This window comes from Carassius auratus, chromosome 4, assembly GCF_003368295.1.
Source record: "Carassius auratus strain Wakin chromosome 4, ASM336829v1, whole genome shotgun sequence".
Lineage (NCBI taxonomy): Eukaryota > Metazoa > Chordata > Actinopteri > Cypriniformes > Cyprinidae > Carassius > Carassius auratus.
Window position 1 is genome coordinate 9,066,588 of NC_039246.1, and position 12,966 is coordinate 9,079,553.

Below are 12,966 nucleotides of genomic sequence, written 5' to 3' on the forward strand. Positions count from 1 at the left end.
CATCAAGACGCCTGACTGAGGGGATGCACACACACACACACACACACAAAGAGAGAGATAAATATAAGACATACAGGAGGCAGGAAACTCTCCAGTTTATTTACAGCATCAAAGCCAAACACCTGCAGACGAGATAAAAGCACTGATAAATAACTGCAAATGTCCTAAAAATGTCTATTAGTGTATACATCTGCTAGCATGACATTAACACTTACCAAACATATTCAAAAATGAATAATACAATTTATTTAAATAAACAAATAGATAAAAAATTTGATTAATAAATATTTTGCTTAAATTTGTATTTAAAAAGAATTCCTGTAACCAAAGTGAAATTTACCTAATTCCACAAGTGGTTTCAGATGGCCCACAAAAACCATAATTCTCATTGAGGGAAGATGAGCATGTTGTTCACCTTGTGGCCAGCAGAGAGAGTTCAGCGTGCTCATTGTCTGCTACAGCATTCTGTACCATACATTCATCGTTTCTGAGTACTATAAAATATGAACCTGAGCTTTTGTCTTCAAGAATCTGTATGCGAAACTATGCTGTCCTAAAGCTACTTAAAAGAATACACTTGCCACACTTAAAAAAAATAAAAATAGATGACTAAATTACACTCCTACTTGAAAGACAGTGAATAACTCTCAGGGCACTGGCATATTATGGCAAACCATCCAAATAACATCCAACAAACAATTTTTAACCTCCTTTCAGTGACATTTACATGCCATCGACAGAAAAGCAGTAATGATATAATAATCAGATGTGTTTTAACCATCTGTTACTAGATATTGCTCAATTATCAGTTTAAGAAGTTAAAGGAGCCGTATGTAGGATTGTGGCCTAAACTGGTACGGCAATCACTATAAAAATACTGTAGAGCGGTGTATCCCCTCCCCCTACCCCCTGACTCCAGATTGCCAGATGAGCTGCAGGATTCAGCAGAAACGTAGGCTGCTTCAATTAGCTTCCAATGGTAAGTGACGAACAGACGTACACAGTAAGTTTTTTTTTTTTCTATTAATTATGTTTATGCTTTATGAGAGATATTTTGATAAGTAATTATGTATTTAAAAAATGTACTAATTGTCATTAGTTAAATATAATCGTAAAGATGTATGCTCGTATGTGACAGTATAATCATAAAGATTTATGCTTGTATGTGACAGTATAATCGTAAAGATGTATACTCGTACGTGACAGACAGAACGGTAACTGCACATCTTTACTGACATTCCTTGAATTATCATACTCCTCCAGATCTCTCTCTGATATAAAAGTGTCAGTCATTAATTACTACAATTAATTAAACAAAATCTCACACTGCACTTCAAAATACACAAATATATAACAATATAAAACATAAAAACTAAGTCTATATAATTTATATAACATTATAATGAACTATAGTAAAAGAAAAGAAAAACACTGTACCAGTCTATTTAATAAAGTAAAATATGAAACTCACACCTGATTTATTATTGGAGAGCTGTCTAATGATGACAACATCATCATAGCTTTCTGAAATGTCACCTGCAACCAAAATAAAATGTGACAAGAGACATAACTTATAAAAATTATAATAGAAATATCCATTATACATGCATCTTCAAATATTAAAAATAGTCATTAAAGAAATAAACCTTTAGCATGATGTGTCAGTCCAACAGTGATTACATCATAAATTTTTTTTTTGAACATTAAATCACATAAACACATGGTGTTACACCAGGGATCTCCAACCTGCAGACTTCAGTTCCAACCCTGCTCCAACACACTGGCCAGTAATTATCATGTAGCCCTGAACACTTTGATTAGCTGGTTCAGTTGTGGTTGGAGCTGAAATTTGCAGGACAGTATCTCTCCAGAAGCAGGGTTGGAAACCCCTGCATTACACCAAACACACAATATAATGTTATCTTTAGCAACATCATACAACCTCGTTAAATAAATATTAATGACATGGTATAACAAGAATATCTATGAGAAGAGTTCTTTCAGTCTGCTGTAGTCTTTTCCTCATTATTTTTTTTCTTTGTATTCTACTATAACAACAATGAAGGGGAAAAAAACTAAAACAAACAAACGTAGACAACTGCACATCTGTGGTCTGACCTCCTGATTTCATTTACAATAGGCTATATACTGTACCATGAATAATTTACGAAGAATCTCTTGTTTTTCTCCCCAAATCCTCACATCTCTTGCCACAGGTTTGTTTTCACATGGATGCTTTAAAGGGGGGGTGAAATGCTATTTCATGCATACTGAGTTTTTTACATTGTTAAAGAGTTGGATTCCCATGCTAAACATGGACAAAGTTTCAAAAATTAAGTTGTACATTTGAAGGAGTATTTTTGTTCCCAAAACGCACTTCTGCCGGAAGAGCGCACGCTCCCGTATAGCGAGGCTGAGCAGCACAGACATTTCACTGATCAGAGCGATTCACTGATCAGAGCGAGAGCTTCGCGAAAAGTCACAAAAGAAGTGTTTTTGGTTGCCAGGGCAAGACAACCCTGCACAGATTACCAAAAAAACAGCATTAAGGGACCAGTGGATTGAGTTTATTTTTACAGAGCATCAACGGAGCTGTGCAAGTGTTTTTGTTTGTTCCCTGCATTTCGAAGATGCTTGTTCACAAGGCCCAGTTTGACGACGGATTTGCGTATCGTTTATTTCTTAAGGATGATGCAATCCCAAGGAAAAAGGGTCACGATCATGTGTTGGAACCGCAGGCGGTGAGTAAAACTGCTTCAAATATCTCTGCCTCCTTGTTAGTGCGTCCCCTCCCATGCCAGAGACCCGGGTTCGAGCCCCGCTCGGAGCGAGTCGTTGCTACTGCTGCTTTCCTTCAGTTTCAGCCTCTGGATCTGATTCTGGATCATAAATAAATGGCTGAATCTGACTGTAAGCCATGGTTTGTTTTGGAATGATGGGTTTTCCCTCATTCGTAATGTCACATCTTCTAAACGCAAAAGCCTATTCGCGCTCGTCATTCTTTAGCTCCGCCCACACGTCACGCCTCCAGTCGGTCGTGTTTTTCCGGGAAAAATCGGTACAGACTATCTTTCTCTTATGAATATAATAAAACAAGACTTTTTGGATTTATGAAGGATGCAGTACTACTCTATAATTACTCAAGATTAACAGGATATTGAGTGAAAACGAGCATTTCACCCCCCCTTTAAAATGTAATCGTAATAGTCTCCCCTTTTCACTTCTAATCCTATCAGTTGTGTTTATTAAAAATGATATTAAAGAAAAAATAAATACAATATTTGTTATCTGTTAAAATGTCAAAAAGTATTTGGAAATATGATCACTCGTTAATAATAATTACCGTAACATTTAATTACCGCAAGGCCACGTATGTATTAATACAGTAGGACTAAACTTGGAATTACGACATTAGAACAAAACATATGAATATGATAATACAGTAGATGCATAACACTAAATTGATCAATATTCTCTTATAAGTATATATATATATATATATATATATATATATATATATATATATATATTTAATTCATTAAACTTTTTTTTTTATTATTATTAATGTTTGTATTAAACCCTGACCATTACTTTATTTGTTATTATTGCAGGCTCATTTTCTGAATGTAAGCTTTTTAAATTTTCAAACTTGGTGCTTAATGAAAACTATGGTGAATTTACAAAATAAGGTGATTTTGTTCACCCATCTATGCACATGTACATTTGTGTGGAGACAATAGAATTAGGTCAGTAAATGTCTGTGGCTGTCAGTTTCTGAAAAAAATAAAATAAAAATAAAAATTCAGCTGCCTCATTCAGACTGGTCCATGATTAGTTTTTATACATCAAAAGTGAATATGTGATGAAGGTGCTTTGAAAAGGTTAAAGACTGGGCTGGTGGAAATTAATTGGTAATAATAATAATAATAATAATAATAATAATGATAAATTATAACACAGTTACAGTACATACACATTGATTAAGTGTTAGTAATTTTATTTCTTTATTTATTTTTTTCTCAAATTGCTAAGTATACATGATAGAAAGGTTACAATGGGATTACAAAATCAATATAATTTGTAAAAACCTCTGCAAATAGATTTTTTTTTATTATTATTTTTTTTTAAAAAGGCCGTAAAGAAATATATATATATATATATATATATATATATATATATATATATATATATATATATATATATATATATATATATATATATATATATATATATATATTGGCTAAAGGTAATTGATTTAGTTCATATTATACAAAATGTAATGAACAATTGGATTTCAGTGAACACATACAGTAGTATATAAGACCACAAACACTTCCAAAGGATTTGAGGCAGTGGGTGCTTTCAGTTATTCAGTCCCTTCATGTTTTCTTTGCAGCAACACCACATCATCATAGTCTGTTATTAGAAAACAAAAGCAAATTAATGCATCGATATATGCTTTTAAAAAAGTATTACAATTAACACATCAATATTGGCAGTGAAGTTAAATGAGCAACTGTGACCACAAAAGTTCATTACATAAAGCAATTATAAAAGCTCCAAAATTCAGTTGAAGGTTAAAAAAGGTGCCAATAACATACCAAACATGTCACTCACATATTCCCTGACATTCTTCTGATTATCATACTTCACCCCTAACACCCTCTGATAATATAAATGTGTCTGTTATGAAATACACAAGTTTACATACTGTATGCGCAAATATAATTTGAAGAAAAACAAAAGAAAAAACTTAACATATTTGTGTGAACTTGGATAAAACTTGACACCCCCTACCTGCTTTATCATTGTAAAACTGTGGTACAATGATGACATCATCATAGTTTTCTGGTAAGTCATCTACAGCAAAACAATGACAAATGCAATGCATTCATTAGATGTACAAAAACTGGAAGCATATGCCTAGTTAAAATGCATATAAATCAAATGTTAAAACTTGTAGAATTAATTATAAAAAATAAAAATATTAACCTGCACCATGATAATGTCTCAATCCAACAGTAATTATATCATAATAATTTTCAGGTGTGACTTGTTGCTCTTCTAAATTAGTTAATAGAAAATACAGTATAAACATTGCTTTTAATTCAGTGTAATCAGTTCCTGCTGGGCTTTTAGTGGTGGTGACATCATTATTGTAGTTAGGTGTGACTTCTAGTGGAGAACTTGCTTTAAACAACAGATGAAAAAAAAAAATAGGCAAAATAAATCCTTATCTTATCTGTGTTCTGATAGGTTTATATAACTATGCTTAGATAACTTGTTAATTTAATGTTTTTAGTTAAGTTAATATACATAAATTTCTGTACAAAGCAAGTAACATCATATTTCAGTCCTCTAACTTAGTTTTTTCTAATCTAAGTAAAAATGTAATAAAATTGAATCTAAACTTTTGAACTATTGAAACTTTTTACTTTTTTTTCTTCTTCTTTGTTGGGCTATTTGAATTGAGTTAAGGACTGAACTTTTTTTCTTTTTTTCCCCCAAAATTGTTTAAATGATGTGAAATTAAATATTGTAATTTTGTGTATTTTTTTAAGTAACATTCTTTGACTTGAAAAGGCACAATTTACTTTTGTGAGTGTGTTATTTAACAAATGCTTTTGTGTTATTGTGTGGTGTGTCGGTGGCTTTGTTTGTGCTCTATCTTGAGTTTATCTGTGAACCAAAAAATAAATATATAAATAAAGCTAAAATATAGAACTATTTTGACAACAAATTTTGGTCTTGTCTGGTGCCTAAAAAATAAAAATAAATAAAATTAAAGTTATTTAAAGGGGTCATATGATTCAATTTTTCCTTTCTTTTTGGAGTGTTGCAAGCTCTTAATGCATGAAGAAGATCAGTAAAGTTACAAAGACTAGTCTCAAATCCAAATAGATATTATTTATCAAAGTTAAGGCTCTGCCACGCCCCCCTAAAACAGCTCATTCAAACTCCCCCACATGTCTACGTCACTGTGTGGAAATATTTGCGTAATACCATCCAAATATTCACACAAAGAGAGAAGGCGTGGTTTCAGTAACCGCAGTGTTGAAGCAGCCATGTCAGGGAGATGCTCTGTGTATCTAGATGAAAGCAAAAGCCCTTTATTTGGCCTTCTGAAAGTAGATGCATTTAGGAATCTTTAAGATTACTTACAACAGAACAGCAACACATTTTATGGATGACCGTTTTGTGAAAATTAGAGAGGAAGTAGTTTGGTCTAATTTGGACACGTTCACAGTCAAAAAATCTGCCAAAATCACCAATTTTAAATTACTATTTCAAATAACACACACACACACACACACACAAAACAGTGCCAATAATTTATTAATATATTTTACTCCACTCACCCCTCTAAATAAATGTATGACTCAGTTGATCTCCATAAATCAGACTCTATGACACTTACTCACCCCTCTGAGTGAAGAGACTGTGTCTGTTTGTTGGTCTCCGCTGAAGCTCTTCATACACGGCTTCAGTCTTCATCCTGTGTCTCCTCTTAGAGAGAGCTGTGAGTGTAGACAGACAAACCTGCTGTCAGTTCACAATACATGACTGATCACACACTGAATAAGACACAACATGACAGTCTCTGGATCTCTCCTACCTCTCCTCATCACTCTGTTCTGTTGAATCAGTATAAGCAGTGGCACTAAGAGCAGTAAGAGCACAACTCCCAGAACAATCACAAGCACTGGGGGGACGGAGAGAGTTTGTGGAGGAGAGACTGATGTTGAGAGCACTGGAGGAGAAACTGGAGGAGAAGCTGATGTTGTTGAAGCAGGAGTAGTGGACACTGACACATCTGGCAAATCTGTCAAACACATTAACAATCATGCAATTGTTTTATTTAAATAAACAAATTACTAAAATTATAAAAATAATTCTGTGACCTGCACAGGTGAGTCCAGCGTGCTCTTTCTCGGAGCAGTCAGTGTGGTTTTTCAGGGAGAGAGGACAGTCCCACAGGTGAATCTCATTCCCTCTGCACTCGACTCTGTTCATCCACACAACACCTTCACCAGCACCAAAGACTGAATTCCCAACAGCCCTCAGTGCTGCTCCACAACCCAGCTGCCTGCAGACCACCTGAGCATCACTGATGTCCCACTGATCATCACAGACTGAGCCCCACACAGCGTTATGATACACCTCCAGCCTCCCAGAGCACCGGCCCTTACCTCCACTCAGTCTGAGAGGAACATGATCTTATATAAACATGACAAAAAAAAAAAACATTTTACCTTTCAGCAGATTATTGTATGAAGAGCAGCGCCTTCACAGGAGTATACCATGTGTGTGATCCTGGGATTAAATCCTGCTGGTGCCACATACTAGAACATCATAACCATGATTTTTATGTTTGTTTTCATTAAATAAGCATACCTGAACACTGTCTCTGATGGAGAGATGTGGAGCATGTCAGATAGCTTCTAGGAGACTCAGGACTCTCCTGTCCTGTAATCACAAGTTAATCAATATTATATTATTTCTATTCTATGCATCTTCTCTTTTTGTATGATTACTCTTGTAATGTTAAGTGATGGAATTTTACCTAAGCAGACAATTTTGACCACCTCATCTTTACCACAGTCATTCTGTCCCCAAGATAAAGATGGACACTGCCATAGATTTGAGTCATGTGGTCGACATGTAACTTTATCCAGCCAGTTAGGAGCTGATTCTACTCTTGGTATAGAAGCAGACAAAACACCAGATCTTCCACAGTTCAGCTCTTGACAGATCAGACTCGCTGTGTCTCTGTCCATCTGGTTCCAGCACACATTACCCCAGGATCCATTGTAGAAAACCTCCACATTCCCTTCACAGCCCTCAGTTAATCTGATCTCTTTAAAATCTAGATGAAAATTAAGAAAAGTACATTTTAAATTGCAAAACAAAAAATCTGAACATTATGGACAAGTATTGTCAAAATTAGTAAAACTTTGTATTTAATTTCAATGTAAAAATAGAGCAACATGTCTACCTGAGCACACGACTCCTACATCCTCCTTCTGATTACAGTCATGTTTTCCCCAGCCTGAAGAAGAGCAGCTCCACAGGGAAGTCTCATTCCCCTCACACTCCACCTCATCCAGCCATATGTGTCCAGAACCAGGACCAAACCAGGTTGGTACCTGCTGGTTACTGAGGGCCACTCCACACTGCAGCTGTCTGCACACCACATGGGCATCTTTAATATCCCAGGAGTCATCACACACTGTCCCCCATGAGCCGCTGTGAAAAACCTCCAGCCTCCCTGCACAGTCTCCCCCAGAACCCACCAGCCTGATAGACCCACGACCTGATATTCAGAGACAGAAAAACACATTATTCATCACTAACAACTGAAGAATCTGTCCAGATGTTGTTGTTCTCACCAAGGCAGGTGATGTACAGCTGTTGTGTGGAGCTGCAGTTGAGAGTTTGTGGAGAGCTGCAGTTCCCCAGATGAGCTTCACTCCCAGAGCACTGGAAGCCCGTCACACACTCATGACTGTGTTCAGGACTGGATGAAGAGGAGCCGTAGAAGTTCAGCACAGAGCCACAGCCCAGCTGTCTGCAGACCACAGAGGATTCAGTGAGACTCCAGGAGTCCAGCAGAACTCTCCTCCAGACCTGATGGATGAAAACTTCCAGCTCCCCCTCACACTGTCTCTCTCCAGACAACCGCACCAGACCATCATGAAGAGCCAGAGAGGAATCTGAGGAGATGAGGAATTTTACGAATATGTTGAAAGATATTGCAGTATGTATTCAACATTTTTGCTTAATAAAATCCTCTCACCAGAGCAGATGACTCCAACATCTCGTCTGTGAGAACATTCAGCTCGACTCCATGAAGAGATGGAACATTCTGAGAGTTTTGTTTCATTCCCGTCACAATCAAACACATCAGCCCAGATTTCACCACTTCCCTCTCCAAACCAGTCTGATCCCACAACAGACACAGCAATCCCACAATTCAGCTGTTTACAGAGGACACTGGCCACTCTCATATCCCAGCATGCATCACACACTGTGCCCCACTTTTTGAGGAACCGAAGCTCTACTCTTCCAGAACAAGAGTCTGAACCATTCAGTAGTTTGGCCTCTGTGTAACCTGAATTAAGAAAAGACAAGTTAAAATTAAGTATAATGAAGCTGAAGCAGAAAATATAGTGTATCAAATATAAATGAAGAGACACTTCAATATTGATTACTTACCAGAACAGATCAGTCCAACAATGTTGTCGCTGATGCAGTTGTGTTTGTTTGATGAGGATATTGAACAGAATGAAATCTGGGATTCATTTCCACTGCACTGAAACTCTTGTGTCCACATCTGAGCGTCTCCTTTGCCAAAAGCAGCTGCTCCCAGCACCTGTACAGGAGCCCCACAGTCTAGCTCTCTACACACAACCTCTGCATCCTGCTGGTCAAAAGCAGCGTCACACACTGAAACCCACATGTGATTATGAAAGATTTCTATCCTCCCAGAGCACAGGTGAGATCCATTAATGAGTCTGGAAGGTTTATGACCTGTTTATATAACATCAATGACAATGCACAGTAGACAAAAACAAATGTTTGATAGTTAAATACCATAACAAAACAAACATTTACAGTTTCCAAACAAAACATTATTTATGTCACAACCAGTACATGGGCAAGAAGTTAAATTACTCACCTGAACAGATGACACCAGCATCAAAATTGTGAGTACACGCATGTATGCTCCATCCTGCTGACCCACAGTTTTTCAGTGTAGACTCTAATCCATTGCAAAAAACGACATACATCCAGATGGGTCCTGATCCTGGTCCAAAATGGGCACCACTGAGAGCATCTACAGGTTCTCCACAGTCCAGCTCTCTACAAACCATTGCAGCTTCAGACATATCCCAGCCATTATCACACACTGTTCCCCACTGACCTCTGTGAAGAACCTCCACTCTACCAGCACAGCGACTGTTGCCATCAACCAACCTCACATTCTTTTTATCTAAGTGACAGAAAAATACAAAGTGAAACTGTTGGTGAGTTTCTATAAGCTCTATAAGCCCTGTTCGAGTGTGCTCTTACTTCCAAGGTGAATGGTAAGCCTCTGGTCTGATTAGTCATGAAAATTGCATCCACAAACCTTGTAAAGCTTGCCCTATTTGATGTCCCCCAGAACAAAGCACGTACAGACAATCTGAAACTCTGTGTGCACAAAATATATGTCCAGAGCTCACGCTAAGCACAAAAGAGACTGGTTCTCTCTCATCAGAAGGCATATCTTGCAGGGTCACCACTTTGTCCCTAAAGGAAGTAGTGGGAACCTTGGGTCTTGCAGATTCCCCACCCTCTTGACAAAAGTGAGCACTGTCAGGAAGACTTGTCTTCATAGAGAGAGCACTAAGTTCCAAATTGAGTGCCAAATTGTGCCCTGCAACTGAGAAAGCAGATCCCTTCTTAAGGGAATCTGCCAGAGAGGAGCTGATGTTGTAACCATGAGCTCTGAGAACCAGGTTGCTCTTTTCCCAGCTAACCTCATGTCCAAGTCAGGCAAGGTACTTGAAAACCATGTCCCTGTATGCATATGTCTGCTCTCGAGAGCAAGCTGGCATTAGCCATTTACAGAGAAAGTTGAGATTGTGAATGCTTTAAACCCTTGAGTGGGCAAGGTCAGCCTCTGTTGTTCTGGTAAGATACAAGGTGGCACGGACAGCCTAAAGAGGAGAACCTTGTATGTGTATGCCTATCCTTCAAAGGAGAAACTAAAGTAACAGTCAGCCTTGGAAGTATTGAGACATGAGAGAACACATACTTCAGGTCTCTTGCTGTGAACCAATCCCAGTATCTGACACATGTTAACATGTGTTTCAGGTTGAACATTTTGAATAGGAGCCTGTGAAGGGCCTAATTCAGCACCATAAAATCCAGAATTGGTCTGAGCCCCATACCCGTCCTACGTACAATGAAATAGGGGCTGTAAACCCATTCTTCATCTCAGCTGGGGGACGGGGTTATTGTCCTTCAGTCTTTCCACATACTGAGATAAAGAGAATGCCAATGTACCCAGGCAGCCGCCTGATGAAATGAATTGCATCGCAAAGTTGAATGGTCCTGAAGACCCAATGAGGTGGTCTGGAGCACTACCCAAGTATCCAGACACCACGCCAATGGCCTCAGCGGAACTACATCTGAAGTACCTGAAATAAGGTTCCTGCAGCAAAGCTCACCATGGCAGGAAACATTGAGTCCCTCACAACACATGGTGATGGGTGAGCAACCTTGCTTTTAAGATCTTTCAAAGACTAAAGTATTTGGGAACAGTGTGTTCACAGAGGTTGGTCTTTCAAGTCAGACCTGACTTGATATTTCCTGTAACTATTGCAGTATTTACAGGAAAATAAGGTAAACAACATAAAAATTACAAAACAAATAGAAAGGTAGGATGGGGGAGCATGAGGGACGTGAGGGACAGCCAGGATCTTTAAACTGGGTGTTGTAAGATGATTGGACAACGTGGACCAGAGCATCATCCTCTGGAATGATGAGTGAAAGACTGGTGGACCAATGGAATGTGGAACACATACAAACAAACAAACTACACACAAACATTACGCAACTTACATATGCAGCAGCAGAAATGAAGTTTGGCTAGTCAGCAAGTCCCTCCTTCCTGGGTCGCTCATCTCTGGACCACTTTGAAAAATTAAGAGGATTCTTAGAAGTCTAATAATGAGCTGGTGGTTACACCTTCCCACAAACACATAACTGTTATTCAGGCTTGACTGCTGGTCCAGGCTTTCACGGAACCGATGCAGGCCTCATAGGGGGCTGTCCCTCACAATGAGCAGATGGAAGTTGCTGTCTTAGGGGTACAGGGATAGAACCAGAATGACAAGGCAGCATATGTCTGCTTTTTAACTGTCAAGAATTGCTGAGCAAAGGAATCAACCTGTGAAATGGGGGCATCAAGAAAGCACCCTTCACATGCATGGAAGAGGGAGTTTCACACCCAAAAACCAATCATTCAACCGAGATTGGACAAGGTGAAGGATTCTACTCAATCCTGATGCTCTCTGCTGCCCAGATAAACACTGCCGTCATCTCAGCATCAGCCTAAGACTAGTACACAGCTACCAGAAGTGCTGGTTTAGTTAAGTCATCCGTTGATGATTGAATCCCGAATGAGAAATCAAATCCGAACTGATGCAGGTTCTCAAACTCACTTAGAATCTCTACTGGAGAACACGTGTGGTTAGAGTAAAGAGATGTCCACAGGAATTCATCCGGTGGAATTGCTCTTGTAACATCTCTTTGCTTTGCTTCAGTGCTCTCAACAATGCTTTTCAACCAGAAGTAGAAGGACCAGTATGACTTGTGGTCTTTTAAAAAGGAACACGAGGCACAATGAGCCAATAGACATGTCCTCACAAGAAGGGCAAATGCCACACTGGCTTATTTATACCCGGATATCTGGGACGTGGCTAGCTATGCAAATTTTACTCGCCAATTTCATTTACCTTTTCTTGATAATGTCAAAGTTAATGGGTTAATGTGTGACCCCCTGGTGATGGAATTTCATCACAACTGTATTCATTCAAAATTATCATTGTCTTGACTATTGAACTAGGAAGCTGATTGAGATGCACCCTGTTAGTAAAAGGTATGATATTGCTCTTATGTGATTTTAACTCACCAGCACAGAACAACCCCTGGAAATTATCATGCAAACAACTGTTTTCATGAAAGGATGTTGGGCAGAGGTGAATCTGAGACTCATTTCCTCTGCACTGAATCTCTTGTGTCCACATCTGAGTGTCTCCTTTGTCAAAAGCAGCTGCTCCCAGCACCTGTACAGAAGCCCCACAGTCCAGCTCTCTACACACAACCTCTGCATCCTGCTGGTCAAAGACAGCGTCACACACTGACATCCACGTCTGATCATGAAGTATCTCTAACCTCCCAGAGCAACTGGAGTTT

The 12,966-nt window shown here is 38.4% G+C and overlaps 1 protein-coding gene across 1 annotated transcript in view; it reads right to left on the minus strand.

Moving 5' to 3' along the window:
* The window catches only part of LOC113068511 (deleted in malignant brain tumors 1 protein-like), a 67,136-nt gene that overhangs the window by 25,120 nt on the left and 29,050 nt on the right, over positions 1-12,966 (minus strand). The window contains exons 18-25 of the mRNA XM_026241240.1: positions 9,790-9,994; positions 9,217-9,515; positions 8,826-9,112; positions 8,391-8,526; positions 7,997-8,314; positions 7,494-7,867; positions 7,078-7,173; positions 4,602-4,665 (exon numbers count right to left, since the gene is read on the minus strand). Of these exons, the coding sequence (XP_026097025.1) occupies positions 4,602-4,665; positions 7,078-7,173; positions 7,494-7,867; positions 7,997-8,314; positions 8,391-8,526; positions 8,826-9,112; positions 9,217-9,515; positions 9,790-9,994 (1,779 nt within the window). The remainder of the gene's footprint in view (positions 1-4,601; positions 4,666-7,077; positions 7,174-7,493; positions 7,868-7,996; positions 8,315-8,390; positions 8,527-8,825; positions 9,113-9,216; positions 9,516-9,789; positions 9,995-12,966) is intronic.